General features: G+C 37.3%; 1 protein-coding gene across 14 annotated transcripts in view; it reads left to right on the forward strand.

Moving 5' to 3' along the window:
- The window catches only part of acaca (acetyl-CoA carboxylase alpha), a 100,776-nt gene that overhangs the window by 55,300 nt on the left and 18,603 nt on the right, over window positions 1-26,873 (forward strand). For 3 of the 14 annotated variants that reach the window (XM_089129922.1, XM_089129928.1, XM_089129930.1), the window contains 15 exons: window positions 2,822-2,924; window positions 3,053-3,160; window positions 8,782-8,838; window positions 9,047-9,091; window positions 11,296-11,337; window positions 12,533-12,748; window positions 13,159-13,314; window positions 13,402-13,626; window positions 14,017-14,064; window positions 18,272-18,427; window positions 21,163-21,309; window positions 21,563-21,832; window positions 21,933-22,030; window positions 22,490-22,610; window positions 23,127-23,237. In XM_089129922.1, the coding sequence (XP_088986048.1) occupies window positions 2,822-2,924; window positions 3,053-3,160; window positions 8,782-8,838; window positions 9,047-9,091; window positions 11,296-11,337; window positions 12,533-12,748; window positions 13,159-13,314; window positions 13,402-13,626; window positions 14,017-14,064; window positions 18,272-18,427; window positions 21,163-21,309; window positions 21,563-21,832; window positions 21,933-22,030; window positions 22,490-22,610; window positions 23,127-23,237 (1,903 nt within the window). Of the gene's footprint in view, window positions 1-2,821; window positions 2,925-3,052; window positions 3,161-8,781; window positions 8,839-9,046; window positions 9,092-11,295; window positions 11,338-12,532; window positions 12,749-13,158; window positions 13,315-13,386; window positions 13,627-14,016; window positions 14,065-18,271; window positions 18,428-21,162; window positions 21,310-21,562; window positions 21,833-21,932; window positions 22,031-22,489; window positions 22,611-23,126; window positions 23,238-26,873 lie in introns of those variants that run through there. The other 11 variants (XM_089129925.1, XM_089129932.1, XM_089129933.1 and 8 more) reach the window with 7 other exon arrangements.

Raw genomic sequence — 26,873 nt, forward strand, 5'->3', positions numbered from 1 at the left:
AATGGACTGACTCTTGCTTATTAAATGCCCCTGATTTTAATCTGCACAATTCATGATAATGTATACATTTTTAACCCATACATAAACAACAATTCATTCATGCTGACATATTGAAATCACAGGACAAGCAAATGCACTTTCATTCAGGAAATAAATATATCAATGTATATTTATAGTTGATATACTTATTTTACAAATATATTTTTGGCTTCGTAACAGAAAACTTTGTGTGTGAAATTTCATCCACACCAGTAGGTGTCAGTATAAAGTCTTAACATCCTGTCATTTCGTGACATAAAAACTTCAAGATTTTTTATTTATTTATTTATTTTTTTTTATCTTCCATCGAAAACTTGCAAATTAAGGCTCAGATTTTCACTACTCAATTTTCATGGCCAAAACATTTCATGATAATGGTATTATCGTGATATCTTTTTGTCAAATTAATTCAAATGAATTTATTTTGTCCAATTCATTTTAATTTTATTTTGTGGTTTCTCTTTTATGGTTAAGATATCACACACAAAAGCCAAGTGTAGGGAGACGTAAAGAGAGTTTGTAACCAAAGCTGTACAAAAAGAGTACAAAAACTTACTGTTGTCCTTTTTTTAATCCAAAAAACTCCTACACTTGGTGAGAATTTTTTCAAGTGTGGGTAGAGTTGCTCACTTTCATCTCATCCAACATGATTTTGTGTGGCAGTGGTAGCTACCGTCTACCGAGTTTATGACGTGTGGCAACCAGCATTAAGATGCTGTACCACCATCTATGTTGTAATTATTTGAGATATTTTCTTATTTTTAGTATTAACATGGTCAAAAATTGTTTTTTTTAATATCATCCTTTACAAACCTTTCAAATCCAAGATAAAATCTAGTTCCCCAAACATTGTCAAACCGTGTTCACTCAAAAATACATTTAAATCTGTAATGTTATTTTGCGTTCATAAGTAGAATTATATTGTGATTTACTATTTTGAATTGTTGTGTGTTGAGATCGGAAGAGGGATAAACAAGATGGTTTAAGGTTGCTACTCCTGTCTCATGTGCTTTATTGCTGCTTATTACACGTCTATGTGAAATACTTGATTCTGATTGTTCAATCGCGCCATCAAGCGGTATGTTATTCCCCAATAACAACCGCTAATCCGTATAGCTGAAGTTCGCAATATGCTTGCTAGGAACGTTTTTTTCTTGCTGTTTGGTGAGCTAACACTATTAAAACTCAAATTAATATTTTGTGTACATTTATGTCATCTGGGTATCGCGGACGCGCTCTCGTTTCATACATACGCAGCTGCGGCCATTTTGTGACGATTGTTTTGTACACTGTAATGTATTATAAGATTACAAACTGGTACAATTTTAAAACCGTTTCATCCCAAATGAATATCTCTTATCCCCATAATTATTTATGTGATAAACCATACCATAAGTGGTATGATTTTACCGTATCACGTGTATGTCTTTAACCCTTGTGCATCCTTATGGACATTTTTGTCCTTTTCAGTTTTGTTTTTTTGATCACTTTCCCTGTGTTAAAGCTAACTGCAAAAAAACTTGGCACAGGTTTGTATTTTTATTGGAATTTTACTATTTCACCGTCATTTTCTTAAAAAAAATATTTTTTTGCATTAGGTACAAAAAATACTCCCTCTCAGCACCTTTTGGACAAAAATGTCCCTATTAAAACCCAATAAAACTGCCATTTTTAATCCCCGGTTCAGTTAACTATAAAATTATGCAATCTTTGTTAAGCGGCTTTCATTCTGATGGCAAGGCTTCAAAATTTTAATTTTTACTATTTTTTTTATCAGATGGTGTCATTTTTTTTAAGTTTGGCCAATAAAACAAATATCGCTTTATTCCTTTTTTCTGGTTCGGCATACTGTAGAGCCAACTGGATAAATTATGCAACAATATTTGTGTGGGTGTGTTGGTATGGATGTCAGAGTGTGGTTAGTATGTGTGTTATAAAAAAAATATGTGTGTGTGTGCGCATGTGTGTGTTTGTAATACTGAGAGAGAAAAACGGCAAATTCAGATCCAATCACTGTGAGCACCAGTGGGGTTTTGCTGGGACCCAATGGGGAAAATATGTTACTACGCCCAAACAAACTGTTACCGAAAGCTCATTTTTTGAGATATCATCCTCAAATTTGGAACAAAACCTATTTAGATATATGGCTTTGATTTTATTGCAGTTTTGAGTTCAACCTGATTTAAAAAATATATATTTTACATAAAATATTTTTTTATAAATATTTTTCATAAACTTATACCTATATACCTATTATTTTTTTACTTCAGCAATAATCTGCAATGGGTCTTCTTTAAAATGATACCAAACTTTAGTCTGTGCTCCAAAGGGTCACATTTTTATGACAGTTTTTTGACATGGACATTTTTGTCCTCTTTTTACCTATGTGTAACTTTTTTTAATTGATGCACAAGGGTTAAACTCGCGGCTTGCTAGCAACTGCTGGAAGCTTTGCATTTAAAGTGCTAATAAACTATTTAGACTTGGATCAATATTTCATGTCTGGTTATTTACTGTGGCACGTAACCGTGTAAAAAGCAGGATAATGTACATCCACCCGGTTGTTATCGCAGCATAAACCCCCTCAGGCTGATGCAAGACCCCTTCGCGTCAGGGTCCTGATCACCCTGTCGAGGTTTATTCTGCGATAACAACTGGCTGGATGTACATTTATGCCTTCCTTACGAACTCCTAACCCACACCACACTTTACATATTATGAATTTTGTTTCATGTTGTACCCAAATTTGGTGTTTAAGTTTCTAATGTGACTGTTATGATAGGAACATTAAGGATGTGTTGAGCTGTTTCTCTGACTCACCCCCCTGTACGCCAACCTTTCCTGAGGGGGGCAACCCTGTGCTTTATGGAGAGGAGGACAACAAGGTGAAACTTTGTCATAAAATAACATTAAGAAAAACCAAAGATTAAAAGTGTATATTCAATCGTTGTTATTGAAGATTTTTGGGGAAAATCAACGTTTTCTTCACCTAGTTTTGTTTGTTTTATTGTAGAGCATTCAAGATGAGGCAATTCATATCCTGAACGTGGCCATAAAGACGGACAGCGACATTGATGACGATGGGCTGGCGGCCATGTTCCGTGAGTTTACCCAGTCTAAGGTAAAATGTTCGGTTCTGTATGGGTTGATTGTCTTTAAAGGAGAACTCCGGTCAATTTTAACATTGAGCTATTTTTTTTTGTACATTTAGAGTGCTGTCAGTACTGACAAAAACAACAAAAATCGGTGTTGCCTACACCGTGTTATCGTCTTTTTAAAATTCACACCCTGTTGACTGCAATGGGGCATGTTCTAAACCTTAACATCCTTGATTTGTCATTACAAGTGCACAGCCATGTGAGTGCTGTTATCAAGAGTGACCACGGTCAATCTGACTTAGGCTTGCCACTAGGGCTGAACGATTTTGGAAAATAATCTAATTGCGATTTTTTTAACCAATATTGCGATTGCGATTTAATATGCGATTTAAAAAAAAAAGTTATTTACCTTCTGTATTAGTCGACAAAGACAAGCAATAAATCATTGTACAGTAGGGATGGGAATCTTTAGATAGCTCATGATCCGATCTACTTTTTTTCTTATTAATTAATCTTAATAACTCTTAAAATATGGATTTAATTACATGTGTAAAAACACATACTTTAAAAAATAAATATAAAAAAACATTTAATTAAACCAATTAAACATTTAATTAAACCAATTTTAAATAGGCTATATAAAATAATATAGCTTCAAAATATAAAAGCTAGTAAATAAAGAGAAACAAAAAAAACATTACAAGCAATAAACAAAGAGTGGTCTCAGTATTTAAAAGTAGGCTGTCTGAATGTTTTTCATTCAAGAGCTGGAGTGATTTCCCCTCAGTTTAGATACGATTAGCTGCATTCACACTAATGCACATATCTCTTTTGAAATAGTAAATGTGGTTTGTCCTGTTGGTTTAAGACATAACTGACCGTGTTTACATCAATTTCGCGTCATAAAAGCATTTTGACATGCAAAATTTACCAATGAGTCACTCACGGCCGCATGCACGAGCGCTCTTCACAAAGCATGCGTTAGTATTTTAAAATTAAAAAGCAGCCTTCTCAGTGATTTTCATGGTTTTAATATATAAGCCAACTGCATTCCAAAATACATAAATAATGCCTCTGTGAAGCATTTGTAAAGAAAATACCCGCGGGAGAGAACGCGCACTGCAAGTGTAACGTTATAACATCAAGCAAAGCGGCAAAACCTGTTCAATGAAGCCCGCGAATGTCCTTGTAATTTGGTTCAATCCCGAACTTTATGAAATAACGTTACTATGTTTTGGAAGGTTCGAGCGGTGTCGTGTGTGTGAGTGAGGAAGAGAGAGAGCGAGAAAATAGAAGCAAGCAGATTCAGAACACGGTTCGTTTCTAAAGCACGCGCAGCGTCATCACGCATCTGTGTTCAAAAACTATAAGCTCAGACTCGATTCTGAAATTCTCTGAATCGATCCAGGATTGTTGAGGAGAGGAGAGAATAAATAACACAATAAACTGTTCTTTTCTGGACGCCAGACCGCGTAGCGTGGCAAGTTGATGCTTTATCTTGCAGACTGCTTTTCTCTCGCGTGTCACGTGACCAATGTAATCGCAGCTCTTGCGATTACAAAATCGCGTTTCATCATATCGCGATTTTATCGCAAATGCAATTAATCGTTCAGCCCTACTTGCCACGGTAGTCGGTGTTACCGGTGTTCGGTTTCACCGGTGTGAAAATTTATTTTTTTTTAAATATTGAACGCAATTATGCAGTAGTCGTTAAATCCTGCCTATTAACACACACACAACCCACAGAAAAGACGTGCGTCAGTATCGAGTTCTCTTTCGGGCTTGAACAACACACATAACACACAAATTATGCCAAAATGTCCATAAGAGCAGTCTTAAGCGAACGTAGAGATTTGTGAGAAAATGGGACGCGTGTCAGATCGCGTCTCTGTCAGCAACGCCTGTCCGAATGCGCTCACTCGTTTTTACTTACTCCTTCTCATTCACTCCTTCAAGTGAACAGTATTAGTGGACTAATGAAGGGAATAGGCCTAGTAAATGAGGGTTTAGGGGGCGATTTGGGATGTTCTCGAGGAGTGAAAAACAGAGGACACTGACAAACGCGTTGACAGACAGGACCAAGCAGGTAATATTTAATATGAAACAGTCTTAACTTTCAAATTTGGTCAGTCAAAGAAAATCAAACAATAAATAGGCCTACCGTTTTGTGGCTCTTTAATGTGTCGTGACAGATTGATAAAGCCAAGTTCCACCGACGTTAATCTACTCCTGACTGCTTTCTGACTGATCCTGTCAGATCATGTCTGTCAATCAAACTCCAAGCGAAGGATGAATTGACGCTAATTTAAAAGTGAAAGTTAGTTTCGTTTTCAAACTAGCGCATATAGGGCATTTCAGAATGTTTGTAAACAATAGGCACCGCGATACTTCCGGGTGGCAGAACGCGAGCGGCTTCCATTGACTAACTGAAGAGATCCAGCCGGCAACTGAACAGTTACACAGTTAAAATCATTGTTGTTGATCAAAGTTGAATCTATGGCGAAAATATGTTGTGTTTGGGGTTGCGCCACCAGATATACAGCAAAAGTTGTAGTTTTTTTTTATCGATTTCCTTCAGAAAAAAGTAAATCTATCCAGCAGAACCTGTGGGTGAGGAGGTTAAAGCGAGTGGACGTCGTCAAAAGTGCATGTCGTCTTCTAATTATGAGCCTGAGCCCGATTTAAACCCAACCATTTTAATACGTGACTTAGTTATACTCAACTAACTTAGTTATTTCTATTACTTTCTATGTTACTTTCTTTTGAGCGGTGAGTAAATGCTTCTTCATCGTAAATGCTTCTGATTGGCCAATGCGTTCAATAAATCAACACATATGTCTGTGATTGGCTACATCGCTCATCGATGCAGTCACGTTATAAAAAGAAACTCTGCCATGTAAGTCATTTCTATTTTGTTTTAGTTGTTCTTGTTGCTTTTCTGCAACAGATGAATACAAATGTATTAGTTTTTATTTGTTTTATTCATAGATATTTCTAGTTTGCGGGAGTCCCGCGAATCGTTTTATTCTCCTGCAATCCGCCCACACAGAGTGCATTACCGCCCGCACTCGGCCATAAGATCTAGTCCCGCGCCGCGGTCTAGTGCGTTGGGAGTGCACGTCTCTAGATCAAAGAATCTAAGCTTTAATAATCATGTTAACTATGTCTGAATTTCCACCACGTCTGTTCTTGAATCAACTGTTGAAATGTAGATTAGGCTTCTGCCGGCGGTGTGTCAATTTACTAGTGTTGCCATAGGGACGCTTCGGCTTTTGCCACCCGGAAGAACGTCTTTTATTGTTGTGACGTCATGGTGAATTGTCGTATTCAGGGCACAATAACAAAACAGTTCTTTCCCGCACTACCGCACCGTTATGTATGCCCGTGAAAACATGCGCATTTTACGTTTGCCTTTAAATTAGCAATTTAAAAGCCCCCGCCGGTTAGACACCGGTATTACCGGTGTTGTCACATGTTGATTAACCGGTGAGAAAATATCCTCACCGTCACAACACTATCTGACTGCAGTAGATGTGAAAGATATGAATAAAAATGATGTTAATTCAGGCAGCTCACATACCTCTATTTGCTTCCTGTTTTCGGTCGAAGCCCACAGTAATCGATTGTCGATCTCATGCGCGCAATCATTAGTGAATATCTCAAACCTCCTCTGTGTGTTCAACATCTGATTCGGATGAACTGTCCATTTGAGCTGATATTCTCATTACGCCACACAGTGGTCGGTTTAAGATGATATTCACCAATGATTGCACGCGTGAATTCGACAATCGATTACTGTGGGCTTTGACCGAAAACAGGAAGCGAATAGAGGTATGTGAGCTGCCTGAATTAACATCATTTTTATTCATATCTTTCACATCTACTGCAGTCAGATTGACCATGGCCACTCTTGATAACACCACTCACATGGCTGTGCACTTGTAATGACAAATAAAGGATGTTAAGAGGCTAAAAGCAGGTTTAGAACATGCCCCATTGAAGTCAACAGGGTGCGAATTTTAAAAAGACGATAACACGGTGTAGGCCAGTGGTTCTCAAAGTGGGGTCCGCGAACCCCTGGTGGTCCGCGAGCTAAAGCCAGGGGGTCCGCGAAATAATTTACAACCTAACGTTTTTTTCCATGCTATATGAGTCATGTTTTCTTTATCATCTGAAAACATGCTGTTTATTCCTAAGTAACTTATATAAAGCATTTAACATAAAACAATACAAAGTAGACACTTAAAGTTTTCTATAGATAGATAATCTATGTCTTTGCGTCAAGTAGATTCGCTGCTGTTGATTTTGCGGGACGTGCGCCAGAAAGGAGACAGAGATCGGCATGAACCCGCATCCGGTTCTTTTCTGTATTTTTAAAAGGCATGACATTTTGTAGTCATTTATAATGTAGCAGCCTATACACAAATAAAAAAATGGACACTTTACCGTTTCGGATGATGCACTCTTGTCTTATCTATGACCATAAATAAGAGTATTCCTGTTTCCACTCCTGAGGAAAAATTCCCATGTAATTGCGCGCCGGCGTCTCGCGTGCGCGCACAATAGTCAGTTCTAGCACTGCTACTGTAGATTTGACATTAGAAGTCTGATCATTATCAAAATAAAAGTGCATAGTGACAGGGCCGTACCCACAACTGAGGTTGCAAGGATGCACATCGCGATGATACTGACCTTCTCGTCTGAGGTGCTTCAGCAGACTAACAACGATAGCTCGTCAATGTCAAAATGTTTGAGTCGGAGTGAACTCAAAGTTCCCCGCACGACGTTTCAGTCAACGGTCATAAAGTGCGAGATAAGATGTAGGCCTTAATTAACATAAACTAAACAGCTGTTTTAGATAAAAGTTTAAAAAAACTACTGAAACAATCAGTTTGCAAAGTATTAATCAAGCTCAACTTTAACAAAGGAAAAAGCAGGTCAATAGAAACATACTGTGCCCATGAGATTAACATTATGGATTCATATATTTAACATATACTGTATGTTTTTTTTAGCTAATTACAGTAGCTCAAATTAACAACACACGCACCTATTAAACATAATGCCATTATCATTGTATTTATAGGCTTATGGGCTTTATTTGTGTGCAGAATAGGCCTAATTATTGAAACATTTCTCTTTTAAGGCCATTCCTGATTGGAATATGTGATTGTGTTTCGTGACATCTTGACAAAAAAAAAAAAAAAAATGTATGCCACTGACTGACATGCTTCTACTAAATCTAGTTATCCAATTGTGGGGCCTTAAAACACCTTAAAATGCACATGTGTAGATCAAGAACATCAAAAATTCCTAAGTGAGGGATCCTAAGTGATTCCTAGCAAGATCACTTTCGTTACCTCAGTAGGCTATTTAGAAATTCCTGCATAGTACCCTGGGTGGAGACCATTCATTTTGTGCAAAAATATTTCATTTGCCGCTCACACATTAACTTTGTGCTCAATAACTGTTATAAATATGAGGGGGGTCCTTGGAATTTTTTTCCCCCTGAAAGGGGTCCCTGGCACCAAAATGTTTGAGAACCCCTGGTGTAGGCAACCGGAGTTGACCGGAGTTCTCCTTTAAACAGAGTTCAATTTTAAAGTTGTTTTCTCTACTCTCATTCATATCATTTCTACCACAGAAATCTCTGCTATTTGAGCACGGCATCCGAAGACTTACCTTCCTGGTTGCTCAAAAGGTATGCTTAAATGTCAAAAATGACATTTGAAAATGTTTCCACTCTCAATCAATCAAATTTTTAACTAAATCTATATCAGTTAATTGTTAATTTGAATAACTGTAATTCATAGTAACTGATCTCAAGCCTGGTACACCCACTGCATGTGTGTGTGTGTGTGTGTGTGTGTGTGTCTTTTTCCCTGTGCTCTTGACGCCGTTACTAACAGGATTTCAGGAAGCAAGTCAACTGTGAGGTGGACCAGAGGTTCCATGTAAGTAGTTGTGGAATGTTTGAGACATTGGCTCTGTTCCACAACCTTTTGAGCTGCTTCGCTGTCTACTCTCTAATAGGGCTGGGAGAAAAAAAAAATCGATTCACTTAGCTATCGCGATTACTTTTATTTATTTTTACGATTATAAAATCAATTTCTTTTTATTCCAGGATCGATATTGCTTCAAATTCAATTGCTTTATTTTTGTCCTTGTTGTAGACGAGGTTGACAGAAGTTACTGTAGCCACTTTCGTTCCAACAGAGGATGAAATGTGTCATTATCTATGAGTGTTGAGGGACGTAATATCCCAACTGGACGTGTGGAATAGACGTGAGACTGAAAGCACTGAAAAGCTCTCGCACTACTCATAAATTGAGAGAAAGGACAATAGAGCTGCACGATTAATCTTTAAAAGACTGATCTCGATTCAGACACCCACACGATCTTTCAATTAGTCTGTCTATTAAACTTTGCGATAAACAAAATCTTATCGCAACATTCAAAGCTATGTTGGAGCTGCCGCTGAGCCGGAGAGAGTTGTCATAAAACCGAGAGTTGTCTTTTTAACCTCATACTATCATTATTTCTGTGATGCACTAGTTATCATATAAGTACTTGGATAAAAGTTTAAAGTGCTGATGTCTACGATATGATCAAAATCAGAAACTTGGTGCTTAAAATAATGCATTTATCAATTACATTGTTTCAATTGACTGTTAAAAAATGTGTTATTGAGAATTTAGTATAGTATAATGCTTCTGAAATAAAAGTCAGAAAGATGTGGTGATTTGTTTTTTGTAAATATGACTCATCTTATACATCATGTACAGTCTGTATAAGTGTATTATTTAAAGGAATACTCCACTTTTTTTTGGAAATAGGCTCATTTTACCACTCCCCCAGAGTTAAACAGTTGAGTTTTAACGTTTTCGAATGCACTCAGCCGATTTTCTGATATTTAGAAAAATATCAGTAACCACACGGTTTCTGCTCTCATTGACTTCCAAAGTAGGAAAAAAAAATATACTATGGAAGTCAATGAGACCAGAAACTGTCTGGTTACTGATATTCTTCTAAATATCAGAAAATCGGCTGAATGGATTCGAAAATGCTAAAACTCAACTGTTTAACTCTGAGGGAGCTGTAAAATGAGCCTATTTCCAAAAAAGTGGAGTATCCCTTTAACTTTTCCTGATAGTCTGTGTTAAAAAAAATTGCAATATATTGCAATATCAAATCGCATTACTTGTAAATTCGGAATTCTTTAAAACAATCGCAATACATATCACATCGGCACACAAATATCGTCATAGTATAGAATCGGGAGATAGTTGTACCGTCCCAGCCCTACTCTCTAAATATCTACCTTCTGAGGCGACGTCTTAACCAAAATGGAACCTCACAAGTGACTGAACTGAAATGCAACAAGAACTTTCACTCATGCAGGTCACACCAGTAGCACTACTTTTTTAGAGCGCATGAGAGTCTTGGCTTTAGCTTTCAGTTGATTCTAGTAGAGACATTAGCGTGTTGCTAAGCTAATGATTCAGAAATCATATAGCCCTCTTAATAGTAAAATATGTGGCACACACAGTTCATTTTTAATTAGACTGTGAGTATTTATCAGTTGAATTAGATTTAATTGATCAACGTTTCTTGGTTATGTTCACTTTTTTGGATGTTAGCATGTTGCTAAGCTAATGACCCAATACACTTAAGTATAAAAAAAATTGAGCTGCCATTTGATTTAAATGATGATTCAAAAATGAATTAATTGCATGATGCTGATTAATAAATCAAATCAATCACAAATATTCTCATATATCAATGTTTGAGCCCCGACATGGATATGGTGATGAAGACATTATTTGGAGTGAATCAAAATTGCAAAAAGTGACTGAATTTGTGAGTCAGTATTATTTGTTTTTCCTTCCATAAAAATGAGCATAAGTTAACTTTTTTTAATGAATTAAATGTTATGAACAATATTATTAGAAATAACGATTATTTTTAATTAACATTTTTACTCCTAGGTTTTGGAACAGATCCATTATAAATGGTCTCTTAATTAAATTGCTTACACTATTAAGTATTTGAAATGTGCAGATTGTACCTGTTTTGTTCTGTAAATGAATTCACTTGTTAACAATGTTAAGCATCTAGTGTTATTTCACTGTTAATGTTTAATGTCTTTATTTCACAGAGAGAATTCCCCAAATTTTTTACGTTCCGGGCTCGAGACAAGGTGAGTTGTTTTACACAAGACTATCAATGACAGGCACAAAAGACTGTAAGGATGCAAGCGTTCATTAAATTCATCAGCAGCTTTATGTTTAGGTGGGAAAATACAAAGGGAAAATGAGGAGGAGGAAAAGAAAGAGCTGTTCTATTCCTCCGTTCCTTCTCTTTGCTGTGCAAGTAACTCCATCATGATCAATGGCGTTTCTCTTGCTTCCTTCAGCCCTGATAGTTTGCTAAAATGGTTCCAGCAAAGCTCATTACATTAATGAACTTTTTAATTATTTGTCTCATTTGAGAGGGATGACATCCATTAGTAGCTGTGATTACCTACATTTACTAAATCTAGCTTGCTATTATAGCTCACGGGCACTTTCTGCTCCTGTAGACTCACTTTCTCTAAATTTAAAATGAGCAATTTCATTCCATTCATATTTTCTATTTTATTAATTCTTTTTTGCGTGCATGTTCATGTGGTGTTATTGAGTGCTGATGTATGTATGAGCAAATAAGAAGTGTAACCAATGTTTTTTTTTTTTTTTTTTGGCATCACGCATTTGTACATATAACATTTTTGACTTTCATTGGATGGAAACATTGTTTAGTTAAACTTTGTTTAATGTTTTTGCATTTAATTTTTAATATACTGGCAGTTGCATAGGGAATTTTGAAAGATATTAGGTCTCATTCACTAATCATTTTTGTGGATTATTCATATTTAAATGAACAGGGGAATGTTTCACAAAAATATTTGAATGATCTAATAATTCCCGAATTTCTTTTGAATTGAGCCATTCTAAATGAGTTGCATAACGCAGCCAAACCAGCTCGATAATAAGATCTTTTCTTTACATCGTTTATTCACTCTCAGCAAACATACAATGCTATCAGATGTTCCCACAATTTTTTTGTAAATTTAGAATCAATTTTTGTATGAAATTTATTGATAAATGATGATTTGTTCACGAAAACTGTTGCACACAGATTTCACACTCAAATGTGTTAGTTATTCACAGTTAGTGATTGAAACCCAAAATGTTTTTGGTTAAACTTTTTAGAAAAGACACTTTTTGGTACTTTCTTTAAAGTTTTTTTTTAAATAAATATTTCTTAAAGTTCATTTTAATAGTTGTTTAACCAAGATGTATTTTTGTGTCAAACAGAAGCTTTTACCAATTTTGTCAATCCCTTTTTTTTTTCAGTTTGTGGAAGACCGTATCTACAGGCACTTGGAACCCGCATTGGCTTTCCAGCTTGAGCTCAACCGCATGCGTAACTTTGCACTGACGGCGATCCCCTGTGCCAACCACAAAATGCACCTGTACTTGGGAGCCGCCCGTGTGGAGGTGGGCACAGAGGTCACTGATTACCGCTTCTTTGTACGGGCCATCATCCGCCACTCGGACTTGGTCACCAAGGTAGGAGCATCACTCTAGAAATAAAAGTTAGGTGTGTGACGCTTTGGCTTTTCACACTGCGCTTAAACCTGGGTTATCATCATTCTAAACCCCGCTTTTAACACTGCAAATGCTGAAATGTTTCCAGTTGCGTGTGCCATATGCATCAGAGGTTCAGCCGGCAGTCCATGTGCGTGATATCTGAGGCTGAGACTATCCAATAAATGACACTGACACGACAAATATGCAAATAAAAATGTTAACCCAGGGTTTAGGGATCTAAAGGGATTAGTTGTTATCCCCGGTATATGATGAGCAATTTGAAATGTGATGCAAGATAACTCAGGATTTTGCTTACCTGGGGTTTAGAATGACCCAGGGTTAACTTTTCAAGTGTGAAAAGCCCTTGTGTGTGGTTCTCTTCTGTGTAGGAAGCATCGTTTGAGTACCTGCACAACGAGGCAGAACGTTTGCTGCTGGAGGCCATGGATGAGCTGGAGGTGGCCTTCAACAACACCACAGTACGCACAGACTGCAACCACATCTTCCTCAACTTCGTCCCAACCGTCATCATGGACCCTTCTAAGGTTTCAATGACTTTCAATTGATTTTTTTTGTTTTTGTTTTAGTAAGGTACATATTTGCACGTGTTTGACCCTTTGTGTTCTCATCAGATTGAGGAATCCGTGCGCTCCATGGTCATGCGCTACGGCAGTCGTCTGTGGAAACTCCGCGTGCTCCAAGCTGAGCTGAAGATCAACATCCGGCTGACGCCCACTGGCAAGCAGATCCCCATCCGCCTCTTCCTGACCAATGAGAGTGGCTACTACCTGGACATCAGCCTGTACAAGGAGGTCACAGACTCCCGTACAGGACAGGTGGGGCACAAAGACCGACAGGTGGGGCTCACGTGTCTCTCATTAACACACACACATCTCAAACTGAACTACAGTATTATGCCTTTGTCATCCTTCATTGTTTGTTAGTCATTGTTATTTTCTGTCGATGGTAAATTCAGAATAACAGTTCTATTTTAATATATATTTTACTCCTTTGATAGCGTAACTGAATTTGAGCAGCCAGTACTCCTATTTTCATCATCCAATCTTTAAAGCAATCTAATATGCCAATTTTAGTGCTCAAGAAACATTTCTAATTATCATTAAAGGCACAGTATGTAAGTTAGTCGCCAGTAGAGGACGCTTTTTCACAACAATAACAAAGGGCGTAGCTTGATGACTCCGTGAATGAGTGTGGAATCATAGGAGGTGTCGTCTTTACCTCCACAGCTGATGGAAAGCAATCCGACAGGACTCAGGCAGAAATCATGTTCATGGGTGAGCTAATGTATTAAAGTTTTACTTATGTTATTGTGGTATGAAGCAGGGCAAGGCCGATAACTTGGGACATTTTACGTTGCTGTTTTATTATTACCTATATGCTGCAGTCGGCCGCTGCCGCTTCTTTCGATTTTGTTGTTTATTTTATGACTAAAAATACATTTATCGTCCGCCTTCTTCCCTGAACTTGAAGTGTGTTACAGTTATGTTTGATCCAGGGTTTCCGGTAATTACCGGACATTGGCCGAGAAAAAAAATGAAATGTTCGACAAAATTAAAGGGATAGTTCACTTTGAAATTATTTTTTGATATGTTTTAGCTTAACTCAAGGGCATCCAAGATATCTACATACTCCTTGTTTCCACAGTATTTTCAATTTTGATTTTTTTTTATTTTTTTTTAGGTCAAACCGTTCTTGTCTGTCAGTCATATAATGGAGGTATATAGGGTCCCCCTCAAAGAGCATGCACAGAGAAGTCCAAATTAAACAGGACGTGACTGTGATTACAAGAGGTAAAAACGATATAAATACTGTTCGTTTTCTCACACAAACCGCTCGTTTCGTGTCTTAGGTCATCAATGTGTACTTACGTTTACGAGTCATTAAATCATGTTTAATTTGGACTTCTCTGTGCATACTCTTTGAGGAAGACCCCATATACCTCCATTGTATGACTGACAGACAAGAACGGTTTGACCTAAAAATATTAAAATTGAAAATACAGTGGAAACAAAGACACCTACATCGTGGATGCCCTTGAGGTAAGCTAAAACATATCAAAAATTAATTTCAAATTGAACTATCCCTTTAAATTTCTCCGGTCAAATAGTCTGATTAAAATTGCGTAATAATTAGGGCCGTGCAAAAGTTAATTGCGATTAATCGCATCCAAAATAAAAGTCTGTGTTTACATATATATTTGTGTGTGCTGTATATAATTATTTTGTATATATAAATACACACATACATGTATATGTTTAAGAAAATGTGTTATTCCTATATAAAATATTTATATTTATATAATATAGATTATGTATTTATATATATATATACAGAATTTAAGAGCAAATAATTCTTAAATATATACATGCATGCATAGGTATTTATATATACAAAATAATTATATACAGCACACTCAAATATATTATGTAAAACAGACTTTTATTTTGGATGCGATTAATCGCAATTAACTTTTGCACAGCCCTAGTAATAATCCCTCCCCCCCAAACACAACATGAATTTGAGAATAAGCCTAAAATATATACAGCAAAAATACTCAACCTTTGGCTATGTTATAAAGGAACAGGTTCTACCGTTTGAAAGTTATTTAACAACATCGCTGCATTTCAAATAAAGTGCACGCCTAAAACAGCTGTAATATAAACCTAAACAACGAAAGATTGAGTGAGACGTTTCAAATGTGGCCAGGCCCAGGCAGGCTTAGCTTCTTTCAGGGGCCAGATGTGACGGACGATGGTGAATCAGGAACATCTCATTATATGGATCAGTGGTTCTAATCGATGTACGCATCGTCTACAATTTTTTTTTTTCTCATCAAAACCGAATAGCCTATGTTCATCAATGGTTACAGTCTATAATATCAAGCAGGGACACGTTTGTGTGCATTTTATTTTGTGATTTCACTAGAATGAATGAGTCTCCGCAACGGCGATAGATTGAAATGCGCGTCCGAGTGATGATTGCGCAACTTGCACAGTGCGTCGTCCACGCAACTGATAGCAGCGGACACGAGTGCTCAGCTTGATTTCAAAAACAACAGATTTTAGCGCTAGATCTCTTATTTAATACCGAACTAAATGAATGATCTGCTAGTTAACTGGAGACGTTTTATTTATTTGTATTAGGTAGCCTACATCCGTGCCTCAATGTTTCAAAAAGTGAATGTGTGTGAAACCATAGTAAAAAACAATTGGTGTTGATTGACGCCAATTGGACATTCATCTTTTTTTTTTGTTTTTTTCATCTATTTGAAAGTTAGGCTAATAATAACATGTTGCATTCTATACAACCTGATTATGTCATTTTTTTAAGTTACATAGCCTGCCTCCAGTTCTCCTCAACTTGACTAAATAAGAGGCGATATTTGACCAGCATATCATCAAAATGTCCGTAAAACGAAACATCTGCTGGTCACTTTGACCGGCACCATTTTTTTCTTGCGGAAACTCTGGTTTTATCACTTAAATACATGTTTATTTTCTAACCCCAAGTGCTGAATTACTACTCATACAGGTCAGTTTGTCTCAAAAATCTAAATTGTGGGGCAACGCAGTGCTGTTTTGCTTGATCAAAACAATCATACTAAATAGTTTGAGTGTGTTGAAACTTGTTACTCTGTGCGTTAACTCGATGGCTGGGTATGAGACACTTGCTCAAGACATTTTACTTGTTTAAAATAGCTGATTTCTCCAAATTTAAACATTGTTGGAAACATTTGGGATAATGTAAGTACTCAACAAAATATATAACATGGTTTTAGTGGTTTTTGGATATTTATATCCAAAAATCTTACATATTGTGCCTTTTAATGTTGGAAACATGTTGTGCTTCTTTATATATTTTGGTGAAAACCCGATACTTATTATTTAAAAAAAATTTTCATGATTATTTACTTAATAGAAAATTCAAAATGAACAGCATTTATTTGAAATAGATATAATTTTTAATATTATAAAGCTCTGTCCCTTTTAATCAGTTTAATCCATCGTTACTGAATAAAAGTATTGATTTATCAAAAAAACACACTGACCCCAAACTTTCAAACTGTTTTGTATATTTTTATAATATCAAAAATAATTATATTGAAAATCTTGATATTTATTATTAGGGCTGGGCATTGAGACAAATTTCACAATTCGATTCGATTTCGATTACGATTCGATTCAATATTGCTTATTTTGGATATCAGTTACAATAAATGGCAATTTTTCTCAAGGGAATCAAATCTCTTAACTAATGCTGTAAACTATTGGAGTCTAGTTGTAGCCTACTAGGCTTCATTCGCCTAATATGAAGGTAATAATTAACTGTTTTGTAGCTATACAAACACTTAAATTACACTTTCATTTATTTTTATAATAAGAAGATTACAGTATATGAAATATAAACATTTAAATGGTGGCTGTCATAAAAACTTGCCAGATTTATTCAAATATGCATTAAATATTGAAGAACATTAAGATTATAATGCATATGTAACTCCTCTCTGGAGTTATTTCTTTCTAGCTGACTAACAAGTTGATGTGGGTTTTCTGAGGTAAATTTGACGATACATGACATTGATTACAAGCTGTTTAACTGACGTCTTTCCACGGTTGAAACGCTGATTGAGCGACTCAATGTGACATGATACGGATTTCGATAAGTTGTACTCTATCTTTTAACACACTTTCAGATGCTCACTCGTGTTTATTTCGCGCTGTAGCTGGTATTATTAACCCGGAAGAGAGATCAGGGCTCCTGCTTCTCTTGAGCTGCGCCAGAGCGATCTCACGCCACAGAGCCAAAACGTTATTTATGTTTTTGAATTTCAAAAGAAAATGGACGTAATTTGAAAATTGAGATTTTGTTTCATATCAATAGTAACAAAGGACAAAGATTATTGCGGGGTTTTTTTGGATGCGCGCAGCCGCAATACAATGTTCCATTCATTGAAATAAAACAGGATGACTAATCGATTCTTGAGATTTAAGAATCGATATCGGTTCGTAAAAATGAGAATCGATTAATATCGAGAAATCGATATTTATTACCCAGCCCTATTTATGATATGTATATTTATTATTTATGAGAAAATTTTTTATTCAGTCATGTGAACATGTACACATGTACATTTGCTGTTGTAGTAAGGCAGAAGTTACCACTAGGTCCAGTAATATCGTTCTTTAAAATATTGGTGTTCAGTGATTTGCCATTGTGTTCGTTCACAGTTTCGTTTCATTTGTCAGTGATGTGCTGACTTATCAGTCTAAATATAAAAAAGAATCGAGTTTTTAAAATGTTTGCAAATCACCTTTAGTCATTGTTGCATCAACTGTCTGTCTTTTTTGTTTCCATCATTGGGCAACTGTCATCTGCCTGTCTATATGCGGGGATATATTTATATTATTTTTGTGGTTAATTGTATAACTTTAACTCTGACTGACTGGCTGACTCTTTCTTACCCTCCATCTCTTTCCTCAGATCATGTTCCAGGCATATGGAGATAAGCAGGGACCTCTTCACGGCATGCTCATCAACACACCCTACGTCACTAAAGACCTCCTGCAGTCCAAACGCTTCCAGGCCCAGAGCCTCGGCACCACATACGTCTATGACTTCCCTGAGATGTTCCGTCAGGTATCGTCCACATCGCTGAAAAATAGTAGTCTAGTGATGACAAATATTTAAGAAACTCAAGATATGATTTGAATTCAATTCAGGGCATCACAATGCATTTACAAAATGATTTATGCATCTGTACATCTCAATTTGTCAACAACAATTGGGTGAGCAAATCATTAGGGTGCACATAGTTTTCCATAAAACAAAACAGCCAATCTAAAACTATATATATATATATATATATATTTATATATACACACACACACACACACACACACACTCTCCTAAAGGATTATTAGGAACACCTGTTCGATTTCTCATTAATACAATTATCTAATCAACCAATCAAATGGCAGTTGCTTCAATGCATTTAGGGGTGTGGTCCTGGTCAAGACAATCTCCTGAACTCCAAACTGAATGTCAGAATGGGAAAGAAAGGTGATTTAAGCAATTTTGAGCGTGGCATGGTTGTTGGTGCCAGACGGGCCGGTCTGAGTATTTCACAATCTGCTCAGTTACTGGGATTTTTACGCACAACCTTTTCTAGGGTTTACAAAGAATAGTGTGAAAAGGGAAAAACACCCAGTATGCGGCAGTCCTGTGGGCGAAAATGCCTTGTTGATGCTAGAGGTCAGAGGAGAATGGGCCGACTGATTCATGCTGATAGAAGAGCAACTTTGACTGAAATAACCACTCGTTACAACCGAGGTATTCAGCAAAGCATTTGTGAAGCCACAACACGCACAAACTTGAGGCGGATGGGCTACAACAGCAGAAGACCCTAACGGGTACCACTCATCTCCACTACAAATAGGAAAAAAAGGCTATAATTTGCAACAGGACAGTTGCAAATAATTTGCAATTGGACAGTTGAAGACTGGAAAAATGTTGCCTGGTCTGATGAGTCTCGATTTCTGTTGAGACATTCAGATGGTAGAGTCAGAATTTGGCGTAAACAGAATGGGAACATGGATCCATCATGCCTTGTTACCACTGTGCAGGCTGGTGGTGGTGGTGTAATGGTGTGGGGGATGTCGTGTTGGGAAAGTTCACTTTCTACATGAACTAGTTCAAAGTTCAGTTCACAAATTTTAAAATGAACTAATTCAGTGCATAGTTCATACTTCACAATTTTGAACTAAGTTCACGATTCCAAAAATTGAACTAGGTCATAGTTTTTTTTTTTTATTGTCACAACCCATATACATCCACAGATAGCAATTATTTTATTGGCGGGCAAAGTTTACACAAAAATGTACTATTTTTCCCATACTCACCAACCTTGTCTTAAAACTGATCATATACGACATCTCCTCGCTGCTTTGTCAACGTATGCTGATTTTTGTTTTGATGACGCATGCGGCGGCCGCAGTGCGACACTGGTGGCTGGTGTTGCCAGATTGGATTTTTTTTTTTGCTACATATTAAGGCCTGTTTATGTGTGTTTTATACATGTTATACATATGTGTGTTATATGGATGGCTCTATAAAAATCTAGCACCCGTTTGAACAAAGTTAAACTAAGAGAGCATGCGTTCACAGACACCAGAATGAGCGCATTCATCAAGCAGTAATACAGTACGTTCAAGTAATACAATTATTGTTCAATGAACGCGTTCAGGCACAACGCTGGGGGGATGTTTTCTTGGCACACTTTAGGCCCCTTTGTGCCAATTGGGCATCGTTTAAATGCCACGGTCTGCTTGAGCATTGTTTCTGACCATGTTCATCCTTTTATGGCCACCATGTGCCCCATCCTCTGTTAGCTACTTCCAGCAGGATAATGCACCATGTCACAAAGCTTGAATCATTTCAAATTGGTTTGGTTGAGTTCACTGTACTAAAATGGCCCCCACAGTCACCAGATCTCAACCCAATAGAGCATCTTTGGGATGGGGTGGAACGGGAGCTTCGTGCCCTGGATGTGCATCAATATGGGCCAGCATTTCTAAAGAATGCTTTCAGCACCTTGGTGAATCACTGCCACACAGAATTAAGGCAGTTCTGAAGGTGAAAAAGGGGGTCAAACACAGTTTTAGTATGGTGTTCCTAATAATCATTTAGTTGAGTGTATACTGCTGTTCAGAAGTTTTGGATCTGTAAGATTTTTTAAAAACCTCTTTTGCTCACCAAGACCCCAATATTGTGAAATATTATTACAATTTAAAATAACTTTTCTATTTGAATATAATTTAATCCTATGATCAAAGCTGAATTTTTCAGCATCATTACTCCAGTCTTCAGTGTCGCATAATTCTTTAGAAATCATTATGATATGCTGATTTTCTGCTCAATAAATGTTTATTATTATCGGTTTATTTATTTATTTATTTTTCAGAATTCTTTGATGAATAGAAAGTTCAAAAGAACAGCATTTATCTGAAATAGAAAGCTTTTGTAACATTATACACTACTGTTCAAAAGTTTGGGTTCAGAAATAAAATAAATCAATACTTTTATTCAGTAAGGATGCATTAAATTGATCAGAAGTTGCAGTAAAGACATTTATAAGGTTATAAAAGATTATATGTCAAAGAAATGAAATAGTACTTTCTATTCATCAAAGAATCTGTTTTCAAAATTGATAATTGTTTACTATCTGAGAAGAGCACTTAATCTTTAATCTTTTTTAAGAGCACTTGAAATATGAACAAATATTGATTGCGATGTCATAACTTCTAACTATAAACTATAAACTAAAAGTGATTATTTTATTTTTAGTAATTTTTTCTGTGTCCATTTTTTTCTAGTCTCTAAGGAAGTTATGGCAGTCCATGGATGCACACGCCCACTTACCCAAGTGTCCTCTTCCATCGGAATTGCTCACCTTCACTGAGCTGGTTCTCGATTCTCAAGGTCAGCTGGTGCAGATGAACCGCCTACCTGGAGGAAATGAGGTTAGACTGCGCCATGTTAATGATACTGTCTAACTGGCAACATTTTTTGCTTATCCTAAACACAACAACTATGCCCTTCACAACTTCAGCTTAATTTCACAACAAACCATCACATGCAGTACACTTTGCACACTGTAGGGGGCCCCTTTGCTTCTTAAATGTGTGTGTGGCTCTGCAAGCATGTATTTTAAGTGAGTTTAGTTGATCACAACTTGCTTAACACTCATGATTCTTCAATTGTCTGATTCACTAGATTGGCATGGTAGCATGGCGGATGACTATCCGAACCCCCGAGTACCCGGCCGGCCGTGAGATTATCGTGATCAGCAATGACATCACACATAAGATCGGCTCCTTCGGCCCACAGGAGGATGTTCTGTTCCTGCAGGCTTCAGAAATGGCTCGGGAAAGCGGCATCCCTCGGATCTATATTGCAGCCAACAGCGGAGCCCGTATCGGCCTGGCAGAGGAGATCAGACACATGTTCCATGTGGCCTGGCAGGATGTGGCGGACCCATACAAGGTCTGGAGTGGCTCCAGGGGAAGGGATCAGTGATCATTAATATAGTGATTATCTTTTGGATGTGTGTCATAATCATTGTGTTTTTTCTGTTGATTCATAGGGCTTTAAGTACCTGTACCTCACACCTCAGGACTATAAGAAGGTGTCTGCTCTGAACTCAGTCCAATGTGAACATGTGGAAGACGAGGGAGAATCCAGGTGAGTTACTTATTATCCCATAAAACGTTTAGCTCAATTTTTTGTTTTTTAACAATTCCAATTTTGCAAAAAAAAAAAAATAATAATAATAATAATAACACACTCTGTGTCTAGTTATCTGGTATAATAAGACACGGAGTGTAGAAATTTACACTCTGTGTCTTATTAGCCATTGGAATAATCGCTAGTTATATACAAATGTAACAAATCTTACATTCTTCTGCCATTTAAAAATAAGTTTCTTTCCTACTTCCCATTAATTCAACATTACTGGCATGTTCATTGGCTGAACACAATATAGAAAATGTTACTTCTTTTTTATATCTGATAATAGAAGTCATATTTGCCATTTTGTTTCAATAAGTGGTTGGACTGGGAGGAAGTTTTAAGTTGTGAAAGTAACAAAGTAAGGTCAAGTAAGGTCGATTCTCCTCTAATGGAACCTGTGTGTCTTTGCAGGTATAAGATCACCGATATCATTGGGAAAGAGGAAGGGTTGGGTGTGGAGAACTTGAGAGGTTCTGGCATGATCGCAGGTGAATCATCGCTGGCGTATGAGGAAATTATCACCATGAACCTGGTATGCTGACCGAACACACACGTGTTACAAGCCATGGCAAATATTTGGCAAAACATTTGGAAAATGTCCATCTTTGAATACACATAAAAGCGTATAAGCAATATGTTTAGCAAAGCAATACTGTTCAAAAGTTTGGGGTCAGTAAGATTTTATTTATTTTCTAATTAAATGGCTCAAAAGGTATAGTAAAGACATTTATAATGTTACAAAAGATTTCTTTTAAACTTTCGATTTGTCAAAGTATCATGGTTTCCACAAAAATATTAAGCACCACAACTGTTTTCAACATTTCTGAAGCATCATTTAAAACTAAAGACTGGAATAATGAGTGGTTTGCTTTTCCATCTCCAGCATGCGTTTTCTCCAACAAAAAAAATAAAATAAATAAAAAATAGGTATTTAAAATAATATTCCTAAAAAACAGTTTTTTCAAAAAATTGCAAACCAACCCCAAACTTTTGAACGGTACGTTATATGATAGTGTTTCTGAGCCTCTGTGTCTTCGGTGGTCCTCAGGTGACATGCAGGGCCATTGGAATAGGAGCGTACCTGGTGAGACTGGGACAAAGAACCATACAGGTGGAGAACTCTCACATCATCCTGACTGGAGCTGGAGCTCTTAATAAGGTCAGCAGCCTCACATAAACGTGTTTTGTATTTTGTGGTTTAGAAATAGAATCCGCCACGTGCCAACTTGTGCCTCCTCAAAGCAGTTTTTTTTTTTTTGCCTAGTCTGCTTTGTATATTTTCAAAGGTCTTCTCTGTTTAGTAGCTGCTATGAAAAATGGCATTTGTGCATAAATTATCTATTCACTCAGCTGATAAGGGCACTTTAATTGGCCTCTCTTTTAATTGTGTGAAGTAATTTGATTGGGCCGAGGCAGGAATGGTGACAGGTTAGCGTGAACTCTAAAAGCCTGGTGTGCGATCGACTATGACCCAAATAAATGAATCCCTAATTCATGCAATTACCACGACTGCATTACAATATGACTTTTATGAATCAGCCAGTTTCTTATTTTACTGGTGACAGGGATTGGTTGTGGTTGGCTGTGCATTCACGCGTGTGTTAAAGGAACAGCTCACCCAAAAATGTAAATTATTTCATCGTTTATTCACGCCTCATGTCGTTCCGAACCCATGACATTATTCCATAAAACACAAAAGGGAAAATCTTGAATGTGTGTACTGGTCTTTTTTTTTTACCATGGAATTGTCTGCATTTAAGGTGTAGTGATTTCAAGCTTAAAAAGGAAGCAAAAGCATCACATGGTTTATTGGGAACAGAAATTAAAGAATAAAAAACTGATATCTCAGTATAAAGACAATGAAAGTCAATGGAAAGTCACCTGCCATGATAGAAAAACAAACGTGTATGTGTGCGTTTCTCTAGGTGTATAATTCACCCCTCAGTGATTGCCATCCCCCCACATGTCTCTCTCTCTCTCCGTCTCCCGTCATGATGCTGCAGCTCCTGCAGGAATAATAGAAAGAGAAGCGTGAAGTTGTTATTTGCATAGAAATAGGCTGATGCCTGGGGCGCACTCCCATATTATTCCTCTGAGAACAGAATTGAGCACTTCTACTGCTGCAGATATCCCCGTCTCGCTCTGCCTTCCCACCATCACTCTCTGCAGCAGTCCAGATTAGGGTTGGGAACCAAGAGTTTTTATTCCGAATAATTTCCCATTAACAGTTTGTGAATGTCTTTATCCTTTCATTGGTTTGGACTGAAATACAGTATTCAGATATTTCAGGCACGGTAATGATTTGTTACGTCTAGTGTCCGGTTGTCCTCTCTGGAACCACAGGAACACCCCAAATATTATCATGTGTTTGTCCTTTACAGTCCTATGACTGTGTTCGTTAGATCAGGACCATGATCTGCTCGTTTACAAATATTGACGATGAGCATCACAGGTCTCGGGCATGGCAAGTCTGCAAGTGATTTTGATTGTTATGAAGACATTGGTCTCGGAGTTGCTTTTGGAAGGTATTCAGTTCAGTCTTTTAACCACTGGAACAAAAGGGAAGTATGCCACAATATAAAACATATTGGAGTTGAAGTCAAGGACCAGATGAAAACTAGGTTCCCTGCGTTCCAGATCTGGACTATATAGACCTCATGGACTCAAGATTCAAACCAAGACTGACCCTAAGAAAGAAGTAAAGTTGAAGAATGTGTTCCAAGGACCAGGCTGTCCATTTTAATGGCTAAATAGCCATTCAGAGTCATGTTGAAATGGTTTTATCATTATCACAAATGATCACTTGTGGTATAGTATGTAACAGTATTAGTCCTCAATGCCGAGACCAAAAGCGGTCAAGTCCGAGACCAGAAAAGTGGTCTCGAGACCAAGACCGGTTTCAAGCACTACAACACTATCTGAAACCAGACCCACACTGTGAAGGGGCGCTAGGAACAATTGAAGAGTTCAGATGCAAAAGCCTCTAAATGCCATTTGAAATTTTCTTCTAAAATGACCATTTTTATCAAGCGCGTATATTTAAGTTCAGTAATTTGAGTTAAATAACAATTAATAGGTAATCTTCATTGCCATTTAAGTGAAATTACTGAACTTAAATATACAAGCTTGATAAAAATGATCATTTTAGAAGAAAATTTCAAATGGCACTTAGAGGCTTTTGCATCTGAACTCTTCAATTGCACTCTGATTCAGACCGCAGCAAACTCTAGTATGAAAGTCACCCAAGAGTGACCCAAGACCTTGTTTGTGGTCTCTAGAGGTCCCAAGGCTTCAAGATCACGAGTCTGGTCTGGATTATAGCCACAAAATGTGAATTTGAGTGTTATGTTTACTTTGGCTTTGGGAGGGGTCTAAAAAAAATGGCCGGTTGTGAATTTGCTTTATTGAAAATCAAACAATTTACCTTTGAAGCATTGTTTAGATTTCTTGCGGGCCAAGCAGAAATCAGAGAAGCCGAGTTGTGATTTTCTGTGCCGCTAGCGGCACCAAACACAATTGCAACATTTTCTAAAAGGTTTCCTACACACACATTGGACACTTACGCCATATGCCATTGTTCTGCCAGGCCTGCTTCAAACTCCATTCATTGAACCAGAATTTGTCAAGGAGCTCAATGAATGGTGAAAGGAAGAAGAAATCTGAGTATTGATGCAGTCCCAGAGGCATAAATAACCCCTTACTCTCCTGCACTGACCACTCAATGACACCGTCATTCTTCCTGGGTCCCTGACAGCATTGAGCGGAAAGCAGACTCTCTTCAGCCTACAGCACTGGACTGACTGCCTGTGTGATGGTATTGATCCGCAGCCCCGGGACCTCCGCTAGCACTGTGCCATAACACACAATACACACATCTTGTTTCCTAGTTTTATGATGTTATTTTCTCATGTAAGATGCATGAAGAAGAGTTAGTGACATCACTTTTTTTAATTATCAACATATTGTAGTTTATTCTGTCCTTATACCATGGTCTGGGTGAATACTCGATTCTGATTGGCTGCAGGGTGTCCGTTAAAAAGTGATAGAGGACACCTAGTAAAGTAGTTCTGGTGAAACTGCCTGTTTACCATTTGAAATTAATAAATAAATGCGCTGCCTACAACGGCTGTGAGTAACCATAGCAACAGGCAGTCACATGCTCTATCATCTAACGTTAGATATTATAGCCTAATACAACAATGAGCGACTTCGTGCTATTTCTTTTAACATTTATGGAGAATATGGCAACTTTGACGACTGGTATGCTGCTAAAGAAAGAAAAAATGTAAATAAAACGGAGAAAATTACACCGCTGCTGCTCTGCTCCATTGAACTCTATTGGTAACGACGTAACTTGCGACCATAGTTGGATAACGACGATGCTTTCGGGAAACGCACCCCTGAATGAGACCCAGCGGGAGTTTTACGCAGCTGTCCAGACAACCAAGGCAGGAGAAGGCTGAACGTTACAGCGTTTCAAGCCTAAGGAGCCTGAGGCAAATGACCCTCTCTCTTTGATCTGATTAATTTATTGCCCTCTATAACGTTAAGCGCAAATCGCTGGAGCTCAGAGCTAATTGTTTTTTTTATTGTTGTTTGATTAATTGTTTTATGTGTAATAAAAAAAAAAACTATTCCTACCTTTGTGTTTCATGAAAAAAAAAATGCATTTGTGAACCTGAAGGGAGCTAAGCGGACTATAGGCTAAATATCTCCGGTTGCTAAATAAACAGTAGGCAAGGCAAGTTATTATTTGTAAAAACTAGATTTAGCCTAATTAAAATATAAACTAATG

The sequence above is a fragment of the Pimephales promelas genome, chromosome 4 (genome assembly GCF_988280905.1).
Source record: "Pimephales promelas chromosome 4, fPimPro1.hap1.1, whole genome shotgun sequence".
NCBI lineage: Eukaryota > Metazoa > Chordata > Actinopteri > Cypriniformes > Leuciscidae > Pimephales > Pimephales promelas.